This window comes from Colletotrichum jinshuiense, chromosome 10 (assembly GCF_051148585.1).
Source record: "Colletotrichum jinshuiense chromosome 10, complete sequence".
Classification (NCBI taxonomy): domain Eukaryota; kingdom Fungi; phylum Ascomycota; class Sordariomycetes; order Glomerellales; family Glomerellaceae; genus Colletotrichum; species Colletotrichum jinshuiense.
The window spans coordinates 480,217-504,849 of record NC_139303.1 but is presented as its reverse complement, the minus strand read 5'-3'; the positions used below and the strand labels follow the sequence as shown (position 1 = coordinate 504,849).

The window sequence follows — 24,633 nt, the reverse complement described above, 5'->3', positions numbered from 1 at the left end:
TTCTAAAACGAACTTGAAATCAGACGGGACCTCTAGAATATTATAGGTCAACCTATCAATTTAGCACCTTACCACGTTATTCTTGCTGTGTTTAGAAAACTTAATGTAGAGGCTGATGCGCTGGCACGGACCAAGCCTGATTGTCCCCTTTAATGGGGCAGACTAGCAGCTTGGCGATATGATTCGCTGGGTTGCGGTATATCTACGTAGGAAGAGATTTCATCCTCATTTTTGCCGCCGCAATCAATCGGCCTGTCACAATCAGTCTGTCACAATCAGTCAAAATGCCCATCAGCAAGAAGGCTAGAGTGAGTATACTCTTCACTCCTGCCGATTAAGCATAACTTAAGCTACGCTATTCTAGATTCAACGCGAGCACAAGGCCGCCGAAAAGGCTGGCACTCGCGCCCCTGTCAAGCCGAACGGCCTCCCTGTCAAGGCGCCCAAGCCCACATCAATTGTGAGTTAATCGATGGCATCCCCCCTCACCCACCGCAGTACTAATCCTGAACATTAGTGCCAGAACTGTCGCAAGGAGATTGTAAACACCAACAAGATCCAGCTTGAGGTTCACGCTGGCACCCATGACGCCAAGCTCTGGCCTAAGGAGAAGTGCTGGCCCAACGACTTCCCCGCGGCCTAGATCGGACGTGGTAAGAGCGCAGGTCTGAAGACAAGTTCAGAGGGATTGGACTTACGATAGATCACGATGCATCTATAAATACAGCGATGCATCGGAAACTTTTTTCGTTTTACGGAATGACAAATTAAACCACATTCATGCCTGCTTCGTCACTGCCTCGCAAGCAGGATGGCTTCCTCAGACCACCGCATTCCCCATGTCCAGTGTCATGATGATGAACGGGATTCGATCAAGGCTATTTTCCGTCTAACTGCGCTTCCGAACCCAGGTCTTTACCAACATTAGGCCATCCGATGAATGCCATAAGCTGATCGTTCGACCCTTGCTCGTTGAGACTACCCGCTTGCTACTGCAAGGTGGAAATGAGTAGGATGATGGGCCTGGAGCGGTTGCTCTGCTCGAATTTGAGGGCGACCTTGCCGACGGCCATCTCGTTCTTCTAGCTTCAGCAACGCTCGTAGGCAGGCCTGCGCTCGTGCTGATTGGTCTCGTGCTCGCTGTTATATTCAAATGCCCACAAGGCCATCTCCAGATGCGCCGCGTCGCATGCCACGAACTTGATTCGTGGGGGGCATTGACCGTCGACTCCCATCCTCTAGCCATGCCTTCACTCCGAGCCCTCATCCTTCACGAGGCCACGCGCCTCAGAAAATGACTTCATTCATCTTGCTTCCTCTTAATCATACAAACTTCTCTGCGGTACGTCCTGAATATCCAAACGTTCCTATACCCAGGAAGTCGCTGGAGGCATCACCTGCGCTACAGCTTGATTCCATAACTCTATCGACTGTGGATCTGCTGCTGATGCCTCTTCCTTCTCTGGCGTGGCACCACATATATGTTGCCATAGGTGAAAATGGCAGAGGATTGTCCGACCCCGCTCCAGCTTCCCAAACGTCTTATCTGCCCAGCCGTCTCCCAAAAGAACCCAGAGCCACACGGCTATGAATCGGAACATGAAATTAGGATGCCATGTTATAGACTTATAGCCGCGAGGTATAAAAACGGCAAACACGCTTTCAAACTTTTCCCTCTATATCAGAAATACGCTATCGCTGTCAACTTTACGTGGTACTAAGAAGCGGTTAAGGTCATACGGTCATCCACTTCTGCAATTACAATCGGAGTGACGTGTTTGATAATAAGGAAGCGCGACGTCACCACCGCTGATGATAATAAGGTATCAGTCTTCCCTAGTTTAGAGCTAGAACTCAATAGAGGTTTGGAAGTTGTCATGCTTAAGGGGATTCTGTAGAAACTTTATACAGGCGGGAGAGGACTGGAAGTTCTTCACGGTATCCAGGTCAACCCATTCTACATAGTATCACGATAAGGTCAATCAGGGAAGATGCGATGTATTTCCGATGTAGTGTATATTGCACTCACGGATGATACAGGCGGCCTGCTCAGGCTTGTCAACCATTCTTCCTAGCGATACTGTCAAACAACCTTCCACACACTCAAGTGGTCCCACATAGACATGATTGTGGTCTACAGACCAGGTCAGCCAGTTCTGATCCGGCGGTAGGTGAAACCGCGTCCAGCTTGTCAACGGTTTTACCCTGCGCCTAGCTTTTTGACTACTACGGGCCATGATATGAGGGCTTATGGGAGGTAAATATAGCGAGGGTTGGGGAATAATGGCTCACTGAGTATTGACTGTGTATGTGTCTAAAGGATAAGTGTTTGTGTTCTATAACTGCCTGATTATATTTATCTGACTTTTTATACAACATGACGCATGAAAAGCGCGGTACCCGGACAACGTCTTGAGCGTTCCCTTTTATTGCTGTCTGCGCCTCGCAGCTACCGGGACCACTAGGATTAAAGATCTCCCGATGAATTCCCCATGACCATGGCCGATGGCTTTTCCACGCTGCTGTGTTTGCATCATAAGGCAGCCTTCGTCAGTGTTACACTTTGCTGCAAAATCATCCAAGCCGCAATGTTGGATTCTGACTCATAGGAGACCGAGGAGATTGGCTTATCAATGCTGTTGCCGAATTTCTTGTGCTCAGCTGGCACGGCGCAACCTAGTGGTCACTGGGCTTTATCAACCGGAATGTGATTTCGCATCGCTGTGGCTAACTTGATGTTTGGGCCCAGTGATTCTGCTTCCAGCTTAAAGGCAAAGAAAAGAAAAGAATCCGAGGGGTGAGGGGCATTGTAATTTTGGTAAATGAAGAAACACTAGTTGCACCATCAGACTGCGCCCCTCTGGTGTGCTTGTGATTCCGGGCCATGTGTGCTAATTCTTATATTCCCCACAAGTCCCGCAGCACTCGTGTCCCGCCTCCACAAACTCCGCAGCGGAGTTTGTGTCCCGATCCTGGACTATCCCTTTGACGAACACAACACACCTTTTAGCGCGACAATGGTTGGTCTGTGCGTGACGAATTCATGGTGTTATACGGATAGAAGCGGTTGATCTTGAGTATCCTGTTGATGTTATTCGTTGAATGCCCTGTTGCCGCCGAGAAACTGAAATGTGTAGGTAGTGCTGGTCGTCAAATGGATGACAAATGATATTAAGCATAACCTTTAATCTAGAGCAACCTGATCTACGTGCCGCTTTTCACCTTTTGATAGGTGAACTGCCTTGGCCAAGATTGTATTGTACAACCCCGGAATCCGAACCCGAATAGTGGACACAGTTCAACGTGTTACAATATAATCTGTCCGAAATTGGACAAAGAGTTGCATGGTTTTTCGCGATTTCTAGAGTCGTATCTTTACTGCCTCGCTAGGCAGTCATTTGAACCTTGAGTTAAATTTCTGTTGCAGTATTATTCCAGTCGGGTTCGGGTTCAGCGATGCGCGTCTTTCGCTGAACTCCGCGCTGCAATCCACAGCCTGCGGTTGAATTGGGCAGTGATCTATGATATTGGAGTCATCGGGGTCTACGTTAGCCACACTGATCGGATGAGTCGGTGATTGCTTCCATAGGAATGTTTACGCGAGTCTCGTATCAGGGGCTTTACCAGCAGGCCACTGTGGGTTTCCTATTAACCTGGCTGAAATATAAAGTGACGGCAATTCAGTCTCAATGCTGCTACTTGACTCCACTAACCACAACATCTATCATCTACCGATCACAAGAACTTCATTTCTCAAACCAACATGCATACCAACAAATTCATCACCCTCTCCTTGTCTTTGCTGCCTCTGATTTATCGCCAGGCAGCATGTGCCCCTTCTCCGTCACACTGTACTCCCACCACCGGCGAAAGTTGGGAAACGCTCCAGCCGCTAGGCGGTGGGCCACGACAAGAACACACTGCAGTGGCACTTGATGGGAAAATCTATGTTATAGCCGGCATCGAGCCGGATGCAAGCCAGCCCACTGGTGTTTCTACCATCAACTCGGTCGAAGTGTACGATGTGCAGAAAGACTCCTGGTCATTTGTCGCGCCCCTACCCGTTCCAATGAATCATGCCAACGCGGCCACCGTCAACGGCAAGATCTACGTGCTTGGTGGACTTTCGGGAGGAGCAGTTTTCAGAGCGCTTCCCAATTCTTACGAATACGACCCTTCGACTGACGAGTGGACCGAACTGCCAGCCATGCCGGTGGGCACGGAAAGAGGGAGCTCAATTCTTGGTGTCACCGGAGACACGATCATTGTTGCGGGCGGCATTCGGCTGTTGGAACTGGCGGCCGATGGGGCACAAGAAACCGTCGACACGGTGTCGTCCTTCAACACCAAGACCCGCATGTGGCAAACCTTACCCAACCTTCCAGAGGGCCGCGAACATGCGGGTGGGGGCGTTTTCGGAAACAACTTTTACGTGGTGGGCGGCCGCTATCTCGGCCAGGTGAATGTCCGAGACACTGTGTACGCCTTGAACCTCAAGACTCTTCGGTGGAGAGAGCTCGCACGTATGCCCACACCTCGAGGCGGTGTATCGGTGGCTATTGTCGGGCATAAAATCTACACCTTTGGCGGGGAGGGTAACCTTGCACCGGAGGCCGGCTTTATTTTCAATGAAACGGAGGTATACGATATCAAGGGGGACTGCTGGGAGCGACTGCAGCCCATGAATACCCCGCGACATGGCATGGCGGCTGTCACGGTGAACGGAACTATCTATACGCCTGGTGGTGGCATTCGAGATTTTGGCATCGTTGATAACATGGAGGCTTTTCATCCTGGGTGCTAGGGTGGTTTATAAACGACTCCGTAGTCTACTGGGGATAGATTTGGTAAAAGGTGGATGTGTCTCTGACACCTCGAACCGGACAAACCCTGGACGTGTGGAGTGACCAGTCTAGTCCACACCCCGCATTCCATTCAATGGATAGAATTTTACCTCGCTCGCCAATTTTATTATATCCCGTAGCTGGGGACCTAGCTGTATTAGTGCTATATACAAGTCATATCTTGCCTCTAGGGACGTGACATTGAACACGGATCGGTCAACCTTTATTTAGTAAGATCTAAGTGAGACAGGGAAATCTCACCACAGTCATACTATTACAACAGCATGTGAAATAGCCATTCATGCCTTCTCAGTGATCAACATATATTGTGTCATAGGCAGGATAACTTCAGCTCCCATGTAGCATATTTGGTGATGGCCGACTTTGACAGTCTCGATGTGGACTTCACCGAGCCCATGTTTCGTGATGCCCCCAAGCCGCGGTTGAATCTCTCCACTGTCAGACCCCGTACAGCAACACAAGACAGACAATGAGAGCCAAGGGATATCTAGCGCATCAGTCAGCCCAATCCGAAAACCATAGTAAGCATGTAGACTGAATGCGAGCAGGAAACTACATGTGATCCATCAGTTGCGACTCACAGCGGCAGTTTTGAGTCGTGGTTTAGCCTTATACGGCAATGCTATACACCCCCACCCCCCCAATTTTGCTGTTTTATTGGACATTTAGACATGTTTTATGTGGAATTATCCTCCAATTCAAGGAATGATGCCACAGCATCTCCAATGGTCAGAAACGGCTTCTCATCATCCCCAAACGCGACAAAGAACATGAGGATGCCCATGAGCAGGTTGAGAGTAGCCACAACCCATCACATCAAGTTATTCAAAAAGAGCTTTCAATGCTCATCGGTATGTTGACTATGATATTCCCGTATTGTACATTTTGAAGCTTCCAATCTTCTTGACTGGCTTTGTTTTCAAGGAGGATTTCGTCGTCTTAAGGAGAATCATGTTCGGACCAGTCGCCGCTTTGGCACATCCATTCGAAGCGGTAAAACAGTCTGTGACCCTAAATGTAGGAGCGAATATTAATCAAAACTACTCACAAGAAAGCTGATTGATTAATTAGAAGCCTGCTGTAGTAGAATAATGCCGGCATTATATAAACAGGCTGTAGCAGAACACTACATTGTTCAAGTGTAATTATCTCACCCAGCTACTGCCAGAATACAGGGCTTAAAGCAGCGCGTGGGGCGCCTGCTTCCAGACGCCAACTCCAAACAAGTCTGAGGGGAAGACCCCTAAGAAACATACCCATGTACTTAAGTGGGCCAAGAAGTGAATTATCAGGCCATTTTCTGAAAAGTTTGCCAGAGGATTCTTCCTTCTTTCAACCCTCCAAGATCAAGCTTTCTAGTAAAAATTCATTTGTGCGTAGCCAAATACGGTCACCATGCCACCCAAGAAGGTTGAAGTTGTTGAGGACAATGTCGTTGCTTTTGGAAGGGTTCGCAAGAACCTGAAGATGGGATGCGTTGGTCTGCCCAACGTGGGAAAGTCGAGTCTGTTCAATCTCTTGACCGAGCAGAGCGCCGCTGCAGAGAACTACCCTTTTTGTACGATTGAGCCCAATGAGGCGAGATGTGCTGTTCCCGACGCTCGATACGTAAGTCGAGACTGCCTACAGAAAGGCCCCCAATGGATGGCTGAATTAGGCAACACGTGTAGGACTTTCTCTGTGACCTTTGGAAGCCGCCTTCCATGTACCCGGCGTATCTGCAGGTCACCGACATTGCTGGTCTGATCAAGGGTGCTTCCCAAGGAGCGGGTCTTGGAAATGCCTTCCTGTCTCACATCCAGGCCGTTGACGGCATGTTCCACATTGTCAGGTACAGCATCCATGGATAAACTGCTGCGACTTTACACTGACTTGGGCTCTATGACAGAGCATTCGATAACGATGAAGTTTTGCATGTCGATGACTCGGTTGATCCTGTCCGCGACTTGGGTTAGTTCAGTCAAGTCTCTCAACCCGACGAAACTAATCGGTCCATCTTCTAGATACCATCCAGAGCGAGCTTTGCAAGAAAGATCTCGGTATGTATTGCCCTCTGAATCCGCTTGACGCCAGCTTACCCCCCGTTTTAGACATTCTGCAGAAGACGATTGTCGCCGAGGAAGCAATTGTCAGAAAGGCAGGTGGCAAATACAAGATGCTGCCTCTTTTCACAGAGACAACGACAAAGATCCAAGCGGTGAGCCCAGAGTTTTCAGTCTCGCTGGTATAACCGTTTTAAACATGCTTACACTTGTGAAATAGATGTTGGAGAAGGATCAGCCAGTCAGAGACGGAAGCTGGACGCCTGCCGAGATTGCGCTCATCAACGAGAAGATACAGCTAATCACCACCAAGCCGGCAATCTACCTTGTCAACTTGACAATGAAGGACTACCTTAGACAGAAGAGCAAGTACCTGCCGTCCATAGCCAAGTGGGTCACCGAGCACGGAGGCGTTCCCCGGGACATTATCCCCTTCTCTATTGAGTTTGAAGAGAAGCTCCACAGCATGAAGGATGATCCCGTTGCACAGGCCGAGTTTCTCAAAGAGAGCAAGGTCAAGTCAAAACTGGACAAGATTGTTACCGAAGGATTCACAAAGCTCGGCTTGCAATACTACTTCACCGGTCAGCTCACACTTTGCCACCCCTGTGTCAATTCCGTGCTGACTTGTACATAGCTGGTGAAAAGGAGATCAGATGCTGGACTGTCCCAAGGGGCTGCCTCGCGCCGCAAGCTGCTGGGGCTATCCACAGCGATTTCGAGAGGGGATTCATCAAAGCTGAAGTGGTCGCCTACCAAGACTTCCACGATCTTTGTGAGGGCGGCAAGTCCATGGGCCCAATCAAGGCTGCTGGGAAGTATCGACAGGAAGGAAAGTCTTATGTAAGTGCTCAGACTCCTCCTGATGTTGCAGCACTGACGTTATTTCCACTCAGGTTGTCCAAGACGGAGATATCATTCACTTCCAATTCAGTACGTTAAAACTCGACCCCGATACTATGCTTTCATCCTAAGAGAGTGGATTGCTGACAATCTGTCTTAGATGTTTCAAACAAGAAATAGATTTTCCTGATCAAGGCCGGGGCCATAGAGGTTTGGATAACAGCCAAATTCGATAACTAGCTCATTCAGCTTAGAAAAGTTTACCACGGACTTTAACGTTTCGTCTGAGGATACCAATGCAAGTGTTTACTCGGTCTCTGTCAGAGTCATCTTAGTCCACATGTCCTAGTTTCCGTTGCTAGGGATACAATTAGTGTGTGGGAAGCGGGCTCGCACGCCGCTCTAAGCCCATCAATCTGATATTTGTAACTCAGGCGGTTGGTCTTCCAGAGTAGAGTGGCGTGTGTAGGTAGCACTGGATTAAGTTTATTAGTCAATTGATGCTATCGCAATTACACACTTAGCAAGAAGTCTTGAAAGTAGGGCGATGAAAACCGAACACGAAACTGCATCCACCATCGCGAGGACGGGGCTGATGCCAACTTTGCGGTGGATGCAGGGTCCATAGCAGACGCCAGGCACACGTTTATCCATTTATGATCTTTAAAGTCTTTCCTGCACGGAGGTCTACCCATAAACTGTACACCACCATTTGTTGCCAGTAAAGGAATAACGAGATTGTTTTGAACCGAACATGAATGTTGTATGAAATGTATGAGCAAATACAGTTGCGGATGATGCTGGATGAGATGTGGGATCATTTTAATTTAATAAGGGAAGTGTCGAGGAATACCGCTGGAGCGGGAAAAAAAATGAAGTAGATCATGGGCGCGCTGGCAAGTTTTCAATTATGGTTTGAAAAGAAGGGCAAAAAGACTGCATCCGCCGGTAATCGAAACCGGGTCCCCAGCTGGCTCCTGATATGGAAGGCTGGGATGATAACCACTACACTACAAATGCCAACCAATGTACACCGAATAGATGTCTTGGCGGTGAGGAATTCTGCGGAAAACGCTAACCAAATATGGCCTGTCACACCGAGTTCGTATTTGGTCTGCACTTTACATTCGGTTTCCATCATCATCATTCGCAGTGTCAAGAGACAGACCCCCATAGTTTAAAAGGCCCATAGAACGTTGAGACATGGAGCGCTTTGCCACGTTTCCAGCTGATTCCGGTTAGGATGCAGTTATGATGTCAATAAGTCTGGAGGCTCACCTTACCATTAATAACATGTCACTTTCAGACCCAACACTTCAATACATGCATCCAATATTTTCCATTGGACTACATCATCAGCGCATTCATTTTTTACTATCCTGTGAATCACATCTATCTGATCAAAGATTGCTCTCAATAGCAACCTAAGAAGAAGTAGGAATATCCCGTGCCGTAGATGATAATATCCGAATATCTTACGATAACGTCAAATATCGCGGAGCAGATGCATACTGGGGTTGGCGCCACAAACCCACCATATCATGTATGGTACAACCCGAAAGGCATCTTGCCATAAGCATTCTAGTATTCCTGACCCGTGAACCACGAGCTAGAAGATTCAATGTGACTTCTGGTTCGTTTTCACTATGGCATATAGAACGGCTGACAACTCTTCTAATTTCCTCATCAGCTTCAGTATATTTCGCATCTGGCATTAGCTCGTAGTACTATGCAAGCAGGAGTCCTTTTTGGAAATCCATTATTTACCTTTCTTATCCTCACAATTATCTTCATTGCGATTACATTTGGTATCGGCCCGGTTTGCCGCCTATTCATTAAAAGGATGGACAGGGCGAGAGGGGAAAACCATACACTGCCCGAAATAGCAGTCAGTGGAACCTATCCCAACAAAGAACCCGAACCGAAAGAATTCTTAACATAGTTTCCAGGTATCTCGCGCTCAAAATCCCGCAGCACCTATAACTGCAATACAGACAACTAATTTGGCCTCAACCTTAACACGTTTTGCAAGCATTTATAATCACGCATCTGGCACTTTTGCAAGCTCTCAATCTGGGTCAAGGTGCCAGACAGATTTCTCGTCATTCTGAATTTTGAACAAAAAAAAATTCCCGACCGATGGTAGAGTTCACACCCATGACAGAGGAACCGCCCAGAATTTGGACATGACCTCAAACGGGTATCCGAGGACTTGCTGCTTTTCTTGCATGTTCATACACCCCGTCCCCTGAGGTTTGCACTAGCAGCACGGTCCAACCACATGATGCATAGGTTCCAAGAAAGGTAATGTACCTCGAGCTTCTAATAATCTTTGCGGTGGGATGCCGAAAATAAATATGGTTCTAGTGGGCCAGAAGAAATGAGCAGAAACCAGAGGGCTTGGCTGTGTTGTTATACACCTGCTTTGTAATACTTTTCTTACCGCTGCATCACTTGCAAATGACCCTAACCTATTCTACTGACTGGCCGATAAGGTTCAATGCGCAAATTAAACGCCGAACGTACGGGCATTGCAGGGTTCAGATTCACCATTTGAAATCATACTCTATTAGAAATCAACGTACTCGGCGAATAGTGTTTGAAATCGCATCTCTTCCAGCTTTACTGCAAATCTATAAGCTATGTCTCATTAGGGATCCAATTTATTATGATGCTTCCAAGTACTTAAGCAACATAGTCCCTACCCTTTCTCTAACATGCAGCATCCAATTACAAGTCAATACTCAATCAACAATGTCATCTTTTATCTACTCTGTTTTTTACCTAGCGGCGGCCTTACGAGGAGTCATGGCCTCTCCTGGTCGATGGTGTGAAGGCAAAAACAAGTTGAACTCCTGCCCGCCGATCCAAGGAAACTTTTCGATTGAACAGTATCAACTATATCCCGAGAATGCGGACTTTGACTTCAACTCGTGTCTTCTTTACGTTTCGTGGGTTATTGCACCTTGGCCACAGAAACATCACTGGAACTAAGTGAAAACAGGAGCCTCTACAACGGCACAGTAGGAGTTTACGACCCCTATAAGAACAAATTGATCGATATCATCGAATTCCCTGGAATATCCCACAACCCCGGGCTCTTTGTCGCCGGTATTGAGATCGACGAACGAACGGGCCTCATCTCCGTCCTCGCCAACGCAGGAGCTGCGTTCGTAAAGCCGCCGATGGGCTCGGACGTCTCCGGCCCAAATATCGCCATGCTCTTGGACCCCAAGACCAGAGAAGTCCTCTACGAGGTCAACCTCACAGAAACCACTCAGGGGCAGTATGGCGGTTTTGCGGATCTCGAACATGATCCCGATGGAAATGTCTACATCAACAGCATGTTTCCGGGAAGCATTTTAAAGCTAGACAGATCCAACGGGAGAAACCCCCCCAAGGTGACGGAGTGGTTCCTCAGCCAGCCAAGAGATACTAGCATCGATGGCTTCGGAGGTTTGGCGGCGAAAGATTGGACCCTCCTCACACACGACAACAGTGACGGCCGACTTTTGAAATTCGACATGCGGTCTCCAGAAGGATCGCCCGTCACCATCCCAGTGACTCCAAGCCACATATTCCTGGACTCCGATGCAAGCTACCTACCACCCAAATACAAGGGCACTGTACTCCTGATTGCAGGCGGACCTGGAATCAGGGTTTTGAGAAGCAAGAATGGAAACTGGGATACCGCGGAGTATTTGGGGACAGTGCTCAAGACCTCGTTTGGTTTATCAGATATTCACTTGGCGACTGCAGCGGTCCAGGTGGGCGATGGGCTGAATATGGTCGTGTTACCAACTGGAGATACAGTGGTTCCTGGGACGTTGGCAGGAAACAGAACCGAATTTCCGTTTTACGACATCACAGATCAGGTGGAAGAGTTACTTGCAGTTTAGGACTTGATAAGTTGGAAGTCCGATCGTAGCAACGCCGACAAATGGTCATAGTGTAATAGTGGTGGTAGATCTACTGTCGATGACTCAAAGTTACGGAGGTCGTAATTAAGAAGAGAATAGTAGCAAATAGACAAGGCTAGAATCAGGCAATAAACATTCGTTTGTCTAGATATAACGTGTCATTAGCATAGGATATGTATAGACCAGGAAGCGTTCAAAACACCTTATACCCCCACCCCCAAATTTGAGGTACATGGTGCACATACGGACAATAACATTTCTAGACCTATTCTTAGTCTCTGGAGGAAATTATAGCTTAACCTGTAAGAAGAAAAATGACACACAACACCTGTTTGGGAGTATGAAGGCTGTCGGGATAGGCTCCCTCTCGCGCACACGAACAATGTTGTTGCAAGTCAGTCTCAAGTTGTCCAAAGCAGTGAGTCGTCGCACGTACTTCCAGCTGACTTTCTCACCAGTCGCAGTGGGGGGTAGGCCCTAAAACCCCGAAGGACCGTCAGCGGCCGAATCTACCTGATGGAAACTAAAGCCAGTTTTGGGCCACCCCCGTATACCTAGGTCGAATGATAATTGTTATTCGCAGAGCACTGGACCTCCGACTTGTTCGACTAGTACGTTGCCTGTGTTCTGCGTGCGCCTAAGGCTTGAATTGATCAGTTACCCACCCTTGCGATCTGACAGAAATCGCGGAAATGAGAAATCTAGCCACAACATTTGTGATTGGACGATGTTGACAGCTTTCAGGAATCCCCCTTCTTTTGCGTTTTTGTCTTCATTCAACTATAAAATCCTCCGGCTAACCAGCTTAACTCGTATTAAGATTCAAGACTTAACTTTATAAACAACTAATGGTTACATCATGAACCCAAAACTCACTCAATGTGGCTCGATGTCAAAGACGGTCAAATCGGCAGACGCGCTGTAGCCTAGGATTATTCACTGCGGTCATTTTCTACTTTGTTTGACATTTCATGCCCCTGCTACCGCTTCCAAAGACAAATACCCATATAAGAACTGCATTGGCATCGTAAGCTCAACTCCCTTCATTTGCCATCCCAAAATCAACACTCTTTGACCCGCCAGAGCATCGGTCTTTCGGTTTCTAGTACGAGCGCAATAATTCAGGGCGGAGTTCGAGAACCTCTAGTGGGCCAGTTTATGTACCAAAAACCATGCCCCTTGTCCCTACAAATGCTTATTTGTATTGTCGAACGTGCAGGCTTTCAAGCTGAATTTGTAGGCGATGATGTTTTGACATCTCTCCAGAACCCAAGATTTCAGAGTCTTTTTTCAAATACAAGGTAACATTATTTGCACGAAAATAAGACGTTGGCTGACTCTATACACAACCAGATCGTACAACCTCAACGGCGACATGTATTTTATACACAGAACGATACAGGACCCAAGCCCAGATGCCGAGCCTGGCGGCGAACCCCAGCATGGAAGTCTGTCCAATGACACAATGCGCGCCATTTTTTCGACAGATGAAGGAAATTGGCGAAGAGTGGACCGGCGAACCAATTACTCATGCCGTTGTCACCGTGCCGTGGTACTTACTTGGAGCCGGCGATGGACCACACAAGATGCAAGCCATCAAGGAAATTTCCCAAGTGGTTGACTTAACAGCCCTGACGATCATCCAAGAACCGCGCGCAGTCACAATTGGCTACCACCTTGAAACTAGGGGCGGCGATAAGAACGTACTTATTTACGAGCTGGGTAAGGGCAACTTTGAAGTCTCAGCGGTGAGGGCTGGTATGGGATTGTTCGAGACATATACGTCTACAAGCAATACCAGCCTTGGGAGTAGAGCCGAAGCTTTTCTGGAAACGACGCCAGGCAACGCTGTCGATTCGGAAGTCATCGAAGAGACACTCCCCTATGTCGAGCAGATTATTAAGAATGCTGGTTTGACGAAGGACGATATCCAAAAAGTCGCCCTGGTTGGCGACTATGCCCAAGATACTCGCGTTCGAAGTGTGGTCGAAGGCTTCTTCAACGGCAAGCATGCCCCGTCGCCTTTGCAAGGCAACAACTCCTACTGCAACTCAGACGAAGCTATCATGCTAGGTACCGCGTTACAAGACAAAGTCCTCTCCAGAAGTCAACCAAGTGGTTAGGAATCTTTCACTATAACCCGTGGTGTGGGAATTGAAACTGTCGGAGGCATAACGATGCCACTCATACGCCAGTTCGCTTTCCCGAATAGCCGTGGATCGTAGATTGAAGACTACCACAACCGTGGACAACCAAACTGCCGTCTCTATCCCGGTGGTAATAGGTACTAATCTTTTCATTACTGCTTCTTCTTCTTCCCTTTGTCTCTATGCTCTTTCACGGCGCGGCGTTTGGGCGAAGCCTGCACTGTGTTGGCTTGTGCATGGGCGGGAATGAGGTTAACCTCTTCATCATCCACTGCATTTCTCTTGGCCGGATGCGGACTGAACAGTTTCGTATGGCAGGTTCTCTCCAAAATGACGATCTTTCTCTCGAAGCTGTCTTGCTCGTGGACGCCTTCAACGTGGGTGGCGCATTCGTCACGGGGAACGCCGGCCGTGCTATTGTTCTCGAACTGGCTAATTTGAAGCTTTGCCATGAGATTTTGGACCCGCTGATTGGCATCGCTGAGGTCTTGCGCAAGCTTCATCTTGTCAGCGATCAGAGCCGATGTCTGTTGAATCAGGGCTGTGTTGGCCTCTGCAAGGTCCTTGATGTTGTCCATCAGACGGGAGTTTTGGCGGAGAAGGTTCTGCATCTGGCTGTTCGAAGAATCTTCCAGGTGGGTGCCTGGAGCTTTCTCCGTATTTTGAGTGCTCTCCTTCGCCAACGATCAAAGAATTATCAGCTGAATTCAGGATATATATGCTGGTGGGAGAGGGAATGTGCTTACAGGTAGCATCATGGGCCGAGTGCCTAGTGGTAACTACACCACCGCCGCGCACCAGAAATGATATCGGATGTGTCCGAATGATTCCGAGTTGGTATTCGAGGTGTATCGCGTTTCTTGAAGCCGCTGAAACTGGCTGGGTTTCTCGATGGCGGATGCGTTGCAGGGGCAGTCGGATGAAGGGATGCAAAAGATGAGACGGGTCGAGAGAGATATTTCGGGAGTTGTTCTTTGGATGGGAGAGAAGAATTTGAGGAAGATGGAAGAATGTCATAGAAAGGAAAAACGGAGGAGACAAGGAAGGAGGAGAGAAGGCACGATCATGTCACGAGACGTAGAACCTGATGTCGAACCCAATGGCAGGAGCAACCTACTGCGCAATGAATCACATAATCTTGTTAGCAGAGGGAGACACAGCTTCATAGCATGCACAGAGAGGAGGAAAAGTGTTTGATTGCAATTTTAGCCATTACAATCATCCTATTAACACGGCCCGATACCAACTTTTGCAAGTGTTACTGTTGTCCACGTCGGCTTGGCATTCACAGTACAGCACAGAGCAACATGGCTTCTTACGCAAAACAAATGGTACAGCCACTCGCTGTTTATCTTGTTAAGTAATCAACATGTTAGTAACAGTAAATGCTCGCCAAGTGGGCGGGAGGGAATGGGAATGGTGTGTGTCTTGGTATACGATGTCGTTATGATCGTCGTCATGACCACCACAACCCCACCCCACTCACTGTGGCACCATTCAGACTTTACAGTAAAGCCATGCCATATATTTCAGTGGTGACACAGGAGACTGAATATTCATTTTGTTGAGTTCGCACCGAACTTGTAGTGATTGATCGTTCGGTTCTCACAAGCGGCTTCCCTTGGTGTAGTTGGTTCATCACGTTCGACTGTAATGGTTTATCCACAATAATCGAAAGGTCTCTAGTTCGATTCTGGAAGGGAAGACAAACCTATCTTTTTTTGTCTAATATTTTGCAAAAAGTAAACCCATCGATACCAGCATCTGGGGATTGTTTAGCTGACGCTCACGATCTTTCCCCACAGGTTATCTATTCATCCGCCAGTCTTTGTTGCAGGGCATCGAAGCCCCCCACGACATTGTTGACGGTTTGTCGTGCCACGCTATTATGTTACTCAGGTGCGATCAGGTCACCCGCAATCTCACGGCGGCGCGACAGGGCTGAGCGGATTGAGCAAGGTGAGCCAGGCACCCTTGCAAAAGACCAATTCTTTTTCATCAAAGTTCCTTGCTATATATGTCCAATCCAGGGAATGAGGATCAGCGACTATATTGCCTTGATCAATGTGCTAATTTGGGCAGCTACTGCTCTAATCCTTCCATTTATTAATATCTTCTGAAGCTGGGATTTATCCAAGCAATTTATACTACTAACAGCCACACTTAAAGCATTGGAGTAAATTATCAACTTGTTGGGAGAGCGATTAGGATCTGCATGTCAACTAGATTTAAGTCAGCTGAAAGGCTGGATTCTACAGCGGGCGGTGCGGCGCGCCTTACGCCAACCAAGTACCTTTGGCATTCTCTTGCTAGACCAGAGATGCCGGGCCCTGGCATCAAACCAACCTGCACAAGATTGCTACTTCTAGAAAGATCTTCGTCCTATGTAGTACAAGCGACATTCAGGGGACTCAAGAGTTCATCCGATAACAGACGACTAATTAATCCTCCTTTCTCCTTACAGGTAAGTTTGCAATACTGAGTCGAAGGATTCAGGTCATAAATATCCGCTTTCTTGGACCACAGCTGTCTCCCATGGTGAGCACCATGCGGAGAACGCCCAATTGAGAAGTCTTCGCCTTAAATGTTAGCTGAATCGGCTTGGTGTTTTGCAATCCGTTCTTGATGATGACTTCAACGTCTACAACTAACAGCCGAACTGCTACGGCGCCTTCCACTGGCGAGATTCGTAATAAACATGTTCATAACCACGATAGCCATAGTCATCTACTCGCGTGCTAAAAACTATAGGGGAATCGCTACCACGCAGAGAACAATTATCGAATTAGTTGGTTCAAGGGCATTGCACACACACGGGCGAGGTCATGCAGAATGGGTGGTTTGTTGCTTCGTTCAGCACCGCAGCTATTGATGGTATTGTCATTGTGCAGTGTTGTCTTAGCCCCAAGCTGTGGGAGCGGGTAGTTGAAGGACAGGTTCGTTTGAGACGGCGGTGAGGGACGCAATGCAGGTTAACCTTCGAGGATGACTTTCGATACATCGTGTCTGGTTAGGCGAGATTTACCGTATTGCGGGTCAAACGCGTTTAGAGAGACGGCTACACGGTGGTCGGTGTGAGATCGCCCTGTGTTCTAAAACGGAGTTTCTTGCGAAGTTAGTTCTAATGGGTCGCATATGCCTTCCAGTAGGGGAAAGTTATCCCATCGAGTCCCAACTCACCCCATGTTTCCAAGACGGCGCCGTAGAGCCAATTAAATCAATTGCAGGGAAATGTCTAGGAAGGTTTGCCCAATTAAATGCTTACACATTGGCGTTTATGGGGTACAAATGGGTGATGTGGGTCCTGAGACATGGGGTGATGTGGGCGCCCGATGGGATAATGACCTCAGAATGAACCCTATCTCAAGATCTATCTTACAAAGTTTCTTTTAAGACGCCTTCAACTAGTTTTAGGTGTACCAGTACTGTCAGATGACAGGGGTGGTTGGTGAATGTCAGATTTGGGCATACACCCAGTCAATGTGCTCTGCATCAGTGCCCACTTCATGGCTTGCGGAGCTTGGGATGAATCGATCTGAATAGTTACACAATACACACCCAGTTATCACTCCAAACCCATCACGTAATACAAGTAGGTTTAAAGAGTTTTATACATATTGCACAAGCATTTGTACTGCCAGGTAATGTTGCATAGCACGAACATGTGGGTAAAGGTTAATTTGTGGAGTGATCAAGTCACTTCGTATTTATAGACTTCCCAAAACACCGCGCCTAAATCCACGCGTGCATGAGACGGACATCTTAGGTTTGCAAGGTTACAGATACAAGCCTTCCTTTTCTTGAAATCTGTTCAATCTGCCCCGGCGCTACAAGTTTGTTCAAATGTGCAACGATTTCTCACATCTGCAGTCCACGCCTGGTCCGGAGGGTTTTTAGTCGGGACACGACGGAGTATACTTCAAAAGGGCGTGTAAGTAGTCCTGAACATCCAATTGCCGAAACTTTCTTGCCTATCTGGCTGTCTAATCTAGGCAGGTACGTCGTGTAGATCAACAGTCGGGCCGAAAATAGTTACAGGGGGCCTGTTAACAATTTGGTTTGCTGCCCTATGCCTCCTGCTGTCGTTTAAAAGCTGAATGTGTCAATTTCACTGGGTGTTGTACAAACTTCGAAAAAAGAGAAACTTAGAAATTATCATCAAAAATGGCGGGCGTCTGGACAATCATCTTGCATTATTCCTCTCATATACTGGGACTTACTTTGGGGACGGTGCGTGACACATTTCCTATTCATATTTGCTTGTATATCATAAGACTCTTGTGATGACTTGCGAGTTAGATCGGGTTTAGTGTAGCTGACGATAGTAGTTCTTCTTTTGGCAACTGCTACTAGCCGGATATAACCTTTTTCTTCACCCTCTTCGCAAATTCCCCGGGCCAATTCTTCAACGAGCATCGCCGCTCGTCTGGGCCTGGCAACACGCCTCGGGACATCAGGCATTTCGCACTCAGCAACACCACGATCGATACGGTCCTATCGTACGCATCGGCCCAAACCACCTGACTTTTACCAACGCCAATGCCTGGAAGGATATCTACGGCTTCCAAAATGGTAAGGAGCTCGAAGACAACGAACTTCCCAAGGCCCGCTTGTTTTCAACGACGGTTGAAAAACTTCCGAGGAGCATCGTGAATGCCGACCGCGAGGAACATCAGCGCTTCCGGCGCGCACTGTCCCATGGCTTCTCCGACAGCTCAATGCGTGCGCAAGAAGTCATTCTTGCCAAGTATATTGACAAGCTCATTTTACGGCTGCATGAAGCCTCCGATGGCAAAGACGCTGCGGCAGTAAACATGGAAGCTTGGTACAACTGGACAACTTTTGATATCGCTGGCGACCTCATATTCGGACAATCGTTCAACTGCTTAGAGCATTCCCATTACCATCCATGGATTGCCTTCATACTCCGAAGCATCCGCATTAATGCCTTCACGACTGCATTAAAGTACATCGGCCTCAAACCCCTTTTACAACGCATATATACGATGGGTGGACTTGCTGCCATGTCAAAGCTATGCGAGTGCATAGACGAAATGATGCGATCACGCCTAAGCATGGCAAACGACAGAAAGGATCTGTTTGAAGGCATGTTGAAAAAGAGAAAAGAATGGGTATGACTAAACTTTGCCAATTAGCTTAGCAGCACCCAATGCTGACATAACGGTACTGGCAGAATCTTTCGTTTGATACGCTATCAGCCAACGGCCTCATCTTGGTCCTCGCAGGTTCTGAAACGACGGCGACTACACTTGCAGGCACCACATACCTTCTTGCTAGTCATCCAGAGGTCATGAAGAAGCTCAATGAGGAGGTACGGTCTACCTTTGCCAACTCGAGCGAAATTACCATAAACTCTGTAAGCAGACTGCCATATATGCTTGCAGTCTTGAACGAAGCTTTACGGCTATATCCCCCTGTTACTTCCGGTCTTATTCGGGAAGTACCCGAAAATGGATGTCGCATTGCGTCAGAGCATATCCCCAAAGGAGTAAGTCTCATGTCCCAAGTTCAGGGCTTGTCGAGATAAGAATGATGGCTGACGGCACGGATGTGCGAAGACACTTGTTGAGGTTCAACAGTGGTCAGTCAATCATAGCCCGGATAACTGGACTCGACCTTGGGAGTTCCGGCCTGAGCGTTTCTTGGAAGACGGAGAAGGGGAGCACAATCACTTGGACGCTCTACAACCGTTCAGCGTTGGTCCTCGGAACTGTATTGGAAGGAAGTAGGAGTTCCCCTGTCCCACTATTAAATAATTTAAAAACGGCATGCTGACATTGTTTGACATTTACAGCTTGGCTTACGCGGAAATGCGACTTGTCCTGGCCAGAATTGTTTATGATTTCGACATGAAGCTCGCCGAGGGCAATGGACGTTGGATTGAAAGACAAAGAGTCTTTGGACTGTGGGATAGAATCCCGCTTATGGTAAACCTAAAGCCAGTTGGCCCTGGAAAAACCACATAATTGGAACTACTAGTTCTGCTGGACTTCGAAGGTGCCTTTCAATTGTAACCGGTTCCAGTATTGCTAACCTTCTCGGTCTGGCGCCTGGTACTCGATTTAGCCTTGAGAAAGTTTCGAGCTCTAGTAATATATGGGGATATTTAAAGACGACCTATTGAGTGCAGACTTGAGACATTTTTTGCATAAGACGGTTTGGGCCAATCGAAATTATTGACTGGAAATGTGAAAAACATGAAAAGTACAGGAATAAATGGGGTTGGCCCATGGAAGCAAATGAAATTAGGTAAACCAAATTTTGGAGGAAAAGAAATAGCGCGAGTCCGCATTCGATGGAGTAGTACTGTCGAGGGCCCTTTCTCTGTTGTGGCCAGGCATCGAAGGACACGGTGGTATGTCCATTGGTTCCCATTCAACCTTCAAATCTTGCACATGAACGTTCCTAGGCCCCCAGATCCGCATCGGGATAATTGAAAAAATGTTATCCGTCCTTGAAACACCTTGTGTCATAACTGTCAACAGGCACATGCTCTTCATACGCATCGGCATGCTTATCTTCCCCATGGCTATGTTCGGCAAATATAATTGCAATCCTCATTTTAATTCTTTCTGGATTAAAACGCACTGTTAGTGCAGTTACGCTCTTTCTTCTCTTCATGGAGTTGTAAACTTGCAAAATGACTCATGAATCGGGGCGTGATAGGTGTCATCTTTACTGCATTGCTTTCGTAGAGTCAATGCATTTTCGCTGGTTTCCTACTCGTGTCATTCACTACCGAATCGGACGGGCATTGCTTCCCCACAATACCTTGGTATTTGGTCTCCCCGTGGTGTGGAAGGGTTGGTGGTTTCGTTGACTTGGTTGCTACGAGATCCTCAGTTCTACCATCCTCTGTTTAATTCTCGGTTGTATCCTCTGGAGTGTACGTTCATGGTTTACGGGGGTTGAACTTGAAGGTCGCGTCTTCGACTACCTTTCGAGTCTCCGTTGGATTTAGAGGTCGTTCTAGAAAGTGAGTCAAGCCAGACATACACATTGAATGCAAGTAACCACTCATGCTAGAAACATAAATAGAAATAGAGATATGATATATGTACAACATCCTGATAGCTAGTACGCCTAATATGACAGGAGACTAAGATTGATGTTCAGGTAGGCTAAGAGTTGTTTCTATGGCTTATGCCATAGGAGCATGTTCCGTTTCCAGGGATGAAAGGATCAGCTACCCCCTTCCCAGGATTCCTTAGGACGGGGGGGTAGCTCAATTCCAAATCTTAGGTCGCGAGAGCCAGTCGCGTTCCTAGGAATGAGAAGCATGGGAATCCCCGTTCCCATAAGCAAGAAGGTTAGGGGACTGCCGTTTTAGGGAATACTAAGGAAGGGGTTCTTTTGCTCTTGGATTTAGGTTATGGAAGCTGCTCTCGTTCTCAGAAAGGAGAAGGAGTGAGGAGGTTTGGGAAACGCGGAAGCTGGACCATGAGGCCGTTACCTAGCCGATGATAGCCGATGAGAGTCTTTTTCCTGTCTTCTGCTTATCGTCGTGTTGCTATCCTCCAGGAAAGCGTTGCACACGTGAGCAGGAAACATGATTCTACACTTGGCGGGTCACGCTAAATCGCCAATAAAAGACGCCCCTCATTCATGCTCCTGATCACACAACTAGCTACAAACATCACCTAAGGAGTCAATGAAGCGGCCAGAGCGAGGTGAACAGCTGGTAAAGTGATTGCACTTGAACAGCCAAGTTACGAGTCACTAAGTTACTTGGTTACGGGAAATTACCCTCCGCCAGTAGGCCGCGCGATCAGGGTAAGTATGGTGAGCAGACAGAGCAGACATGGCAGGCTGCTGTCGCATCGGGACGCGAAGAGTTGTCCGGGTTCTGGTCTAGAACTAACTAAAATAAAATAAAATTCCTCAAGCAACACCATCAAGAAGAGGCAGGAGCTTTTTGAAGTGGTATTCGCCTTCTTCTAGGAGAATCAAGTCCGCCCAGCCGCTTCTTGCCTCGTATCCAATCATTTAGGGGGACGGACACCATCTTCGCCAAGTCCCGGGATACCCAGTTTCACTCAAAAAGGTCGATATAGGAGTATTCAATTGGGCAAATACTTGAAGGAATCTCAGGCAATTGGGTCAATCCGCACTTGATGAGGTCCTTGCAGACCCCCTCGACGTAGACACAAGAAGACTGGGCGACTCCCCACCACTCCTTTGGACTCCCTTCAACACCGCTGGCGGGGCGCCGTTGACTGAAACAGCTCCCCCCTAGCTACATGCTGTCTGTACTGTTACATTGTTCGACGAGCAAGATTTCATAGGGGGCAGGTTGTCGTGGGAGGTGGAGCGCATGTCGGCCATTTGAGGTTGGTATGGGGTAGTGGGGGTACCTCGCGCACCCAGTTTTGGTAGGACGAAATGGAGGCTTAGGTGGCTGGAGCGCCGTCGTGGTTGTTGGGACACCTACTCTGTACATGCTACACTCTCTGTTATACCCTATGTTCTGATTGCAAATGGCACTCGGCAGAATTGGCAGGCTCACGAACCAGCAACCCATTCCGTTACGAGTTCCGTCACTTGGACTTGTTGGCTACAACTTCGTTCAGGAAAGTAAAGCTAAAGGAATGGGGGTGTTTGAGTTGTAGGCGAAGAAGCCATTCTCGGGGGAGTGCTGCTTGCGCTGGTAGGTGATGAGGTCGAGATGTACTCAGCTCACTCGGCTCCTTTAGGCAATTGCTCTACCCTTGACTGTGGCAATGTGGATAACGGTGTCATCAGCCACGCGTATCTCCATCCACTGTCGAAGGTCATTAGCTTCCCCCGGCCTCATCCTTGTGGGTTGAGAACATGTGTTCGTATAATAGAATTCCTGCATTAAAGCTTTATTTTGGAGCACGGGAGACCTAAGATATACTGTGCAGTGGAACGGATGCTTCCGGTTGTTTCTGCAGACTTAAGTAGTTGGGATTTATTCTTCACAGAGGTGTTGCATCATTGTATAGACATGTTTCGTCGTGGCTTGTCCAGTCTAGATTTCCGAGCATGCTTGCTGTTCACCCGTCGCTCTTGTTTGATATCACCAGGACTTGGGCCTGGTTTATGACCAAGCATCCGCAATGGCGGCATCAGTAAGGTGCTATTCGAAAGGCGTGATATGCCACAACTTGGCCGTATGACATGATCTGAGCCAAGCTTAGTCTCCGTTTATTTATCCCACCGGCTACCACCACAATCGCGGACTCCGGTTTCCGGCAACCAACCAAGTTTGTGGGGGGGCAAGGCCCGAATTCCTGTCCGAGATTGTCCGTTCTAGTACCTTCCTTGTTCAGTCAAGGGTTATTCGGAATGAATAGATTTCGGTGACCAACATGAATGGGGTACCTGGTCACTTCCGACACAGGAATTATTGACCAAGGGACAATGAGTCTATTGCTGAGCCAGGACGAAATTATCACTTGCATCATACGATTTCGGTTGGACAACACTTATAGTTCAGTAGAAAGAGAATTCGTCTTCTCACAGAAAGACTTGATTTCTGGTCTTCAGACTTCTGTGAAATTGGGCTGTCAAGACATGTCAGAAGAACATTCAACAAATAGTGATACATCAAGTCTGTCTACTGTGAGTATGTAATCAGTTACTAATTTAGGAACCAGCCCACTTACTACAACATAAGTCGGATAACCCATTCCAAGTGGTAACTTCTCCGATAGCGTCATTGATTTAAGGTGGAAGCCCACACCGATTAACCCCTATCATCACGGCATGTCATTAGTTCAATCGCGTGTCAAAAGTTAGAATGAAAGTTCCCGAGCCGAGGCCGCATGGGGTGGGTAGAATAGATTGAATGCCCCTCCATCCATAATTTCGACGTGAGGTCCCACACGGAGAATCAGCCGATCAAGTTATCGTATGAACGCGAGAATGAGTGAGGGTAAAAGTCGGTCTATAAGTTATAAGACCGCCGCGTTCCTCCCGTCATCAGTGCTTAGTTCCACATGCAGCCTCTCAACTCCTCCATATGAACAAGTCCAATCACCTACCCTGAGATTAAATTTTCACAAAACAAGGACATTCAATCAAAATGCGCGCCTTTGCCCTCCTCAGCCTTCTCTCCCTTGCGGTTGCCCTTCCCGCCTCGATCAACCCTATCGAGGAAGGCAGTGTCCTCAGTGTCGTCGAGCGCGAGGTAGCAACCGTCGCGGTCCGCGTCCCTGTCGAGCAGGTTTCCCAGGAAGCCCCGGTGCTGACCGCCAGAGCTCTGTTTGACGGCACTCGCGAATGGCCCACCACCACCACCAGCGTCACCACCGTCGCCTTCCAGGTCGATGTCACCAACCTGAACAACGGAAAATACAGACTCAACTGGAACAACTCCGACGCTGCCAACGCGAGGCGCAAGATTAAGCTCACTGTCAACTCGAGCAGCGGCGCCCGCCTGTATGACGTCGTCACCTCGACCCGCACTCGTGGCTCCGTCGAGCTCTCCAAGTCCGGCTCTAACTTCCGCATCATTTTGGACCAGGAGTAAGCTATTGTGGTTTGAGAAGGGGCTATGCTGGGTTGTTGTCACTACGATGAGAAACACGAGAAAGTCGCTCACTAAAGGTACATTAGTGTAGTAGGAGGCAGAATGCTCACCACTTCTTTCTCCAAACACAATAAACTTTTGACAACTAATGTTCTTTCTATCGAAGTGTGGTGCAAAGCTGCCTACCTTAATTGTTCATATGTCCCTCAGGTGCAGCCGGATCACCCGCCGTCCCGAGGTCGAGTGAGCAGGGTGTTCGAGAAGCTTTGCAGAAAAGTGATAACCGAAATGCATAATGTT

At 48.0% G+C, this 24,633-nt stretch overlaps 8 protein-coding genes across 8 annotated transcripts; 7 read left to right on the top strand and 1 right to left on the bottom strand.

The window, feature by feature from the left end:
• Positions 1–284: 284 nt before the first annotated feature.
• On the top strand, positions 285–643 carry EsH8_X_000130 (uncharacterized protein; the record flags this gene model as incomplete). Its single annotated transcript, XM_083274218.1, has 3 exons — positions 285–308; positions 365–460; positions 518–643. 3 exons carry the CDS (start codon positions 285–287, stop codon positions 641–643), a joined length of 246 nt encoding a protein of 81 aa, XP_083119610.1.
• A 3,120-nt stretch (positions 644–3,763) lies between these two features.
• On the top strand, positions 3,764–4,804 carry EsH8_X_000129 (Kelch repeat-containing protein; the record flags this gene model as incomplete). Its single annotated transcript, XM_083274217.1, has 1 exon — positions 3,764–4,804. The coding sequence occupies one exon, from the start codon at positions 3,764–3,766 to the stop codon at positions 4,802–4,804; it is 1,041 nt and encodes a 346-aa protein (XP_083119609.1).
• A 1,456-nt stretch (positions 4,805–6,260) lies between these two features.
• Positions 6,261–7,930, top strand: EsH8_X_000128 (P-loop containing nucleoside triphosphate hydrolase protein; the record flags this gene model as incomplete). The annotated part of the gene is made up of 9 exons (XM_083274216.1): positions 6,261–6,473; positions 6,536–6,696; positions 6,754–6,815; positions 6,869–6,904; positions 6,956–7,062; positions 7,128–7,491; positions 7,545–7,750; positions 7,804–7,840; positions 7,911–7,930. The coding sequence occupies 9 exons, from the start codon at positions 6,261–6,263 to the stop codon at positions 7,928–7,930; spliced, it is 1,206 nt and encodes a 401-aa protein (XP_083119608.1).
• A 2,101-nt stretch (positions 7,931–10,031) lies between these two features.
• EsH8_X_000127 (uncharacterized protein) lies at positions 10,032–11,649 on the top strand (the record flags this gene model as incomplete). Its single annotated transcript, XM_083274215.1, has 2 exons — positions 10,032–10,054; positions 10,755–11,649. 2 exons carry the CDS (start codon positions 10,032–10,034, stop codon positions 11,647–11,649), a joined length of 918 nt encoding a protein of 305 aa, XP_083119607.1.
• Positions 11,650–13,157: 1,508 nt separating this feature from the next.
• Positions 13,158–13,793, top strand: EsH8_X_000126 (uncharacterized protein; the record flags this gene model as incomplete). Its single annotated transcript, XM_083274214.1, has 2 exons — positions 13,158–13,428; positions 13,513–13,793. The coding sequence occupies 2 exons, from the start codon at positions 13,158–13,160 to the stop codon at positions 13,791–13,793; spliced, it is 552 nt and encodes a 183-aa protein (XP_083119606.1).
• A 176-nt stretch (positions 13,794–13,969) lies between these two features.
• Positions 13,970–14,428, bottom strand: EsH8_X_000125 (uncharacterized protein; the record flags this gene model as incomplete). Its single annotated transcript, XM_083274213.1, has 1 exon — positions 13,970–14,428. The coding sequence occupies one exon, from the start codon at positions 14,426–14,428 to the stop codon at positions 13,970–13,972; it is 459 nt and encodes a 152-aa protein (XP_083119605.1).
• Positions 14,429–17,981: 3,553 nt separating this feature from the next.
• On the top strand, positions 17,982–19,804 carry EsH8_X_000124 (cytochrome P450; the record flags this gene model as incomplete). Its single annotated transcript, XM_083274212.1, has 5 exons — positions 17,982–18,047; positions 18,146–18,949; positions 19,012–19,326; positions 19,397–19,563; positions 19,633–19,804. 5 exons carry the CDS (start codon positions 17,982–17,984, stop codon positions 19,802–19,804), a joined length of 1,524 nt encoding a protein of 507 aa, XP_083119604.1.
• Positions 19,805–23,886: 4,082 nt separating this feature from the next.
• Positions 23,887–24,333, top strand: EsH8_X_000123 (uncharacterized protein; the record flags this gene model as incomplete). The annotated part of the gene is made up of 1 exon (XM_083274211.1): positions 23,887–24,333. One exon carries the CDS (start codon positions 23,887–23,889, stop codon positions 24,331–24,333), a length of 447 nt encoding a protein of 148 aa, XP_083119603.1.
• Positions 24,334–24,633: the final 300 nt, after the last annotated feature.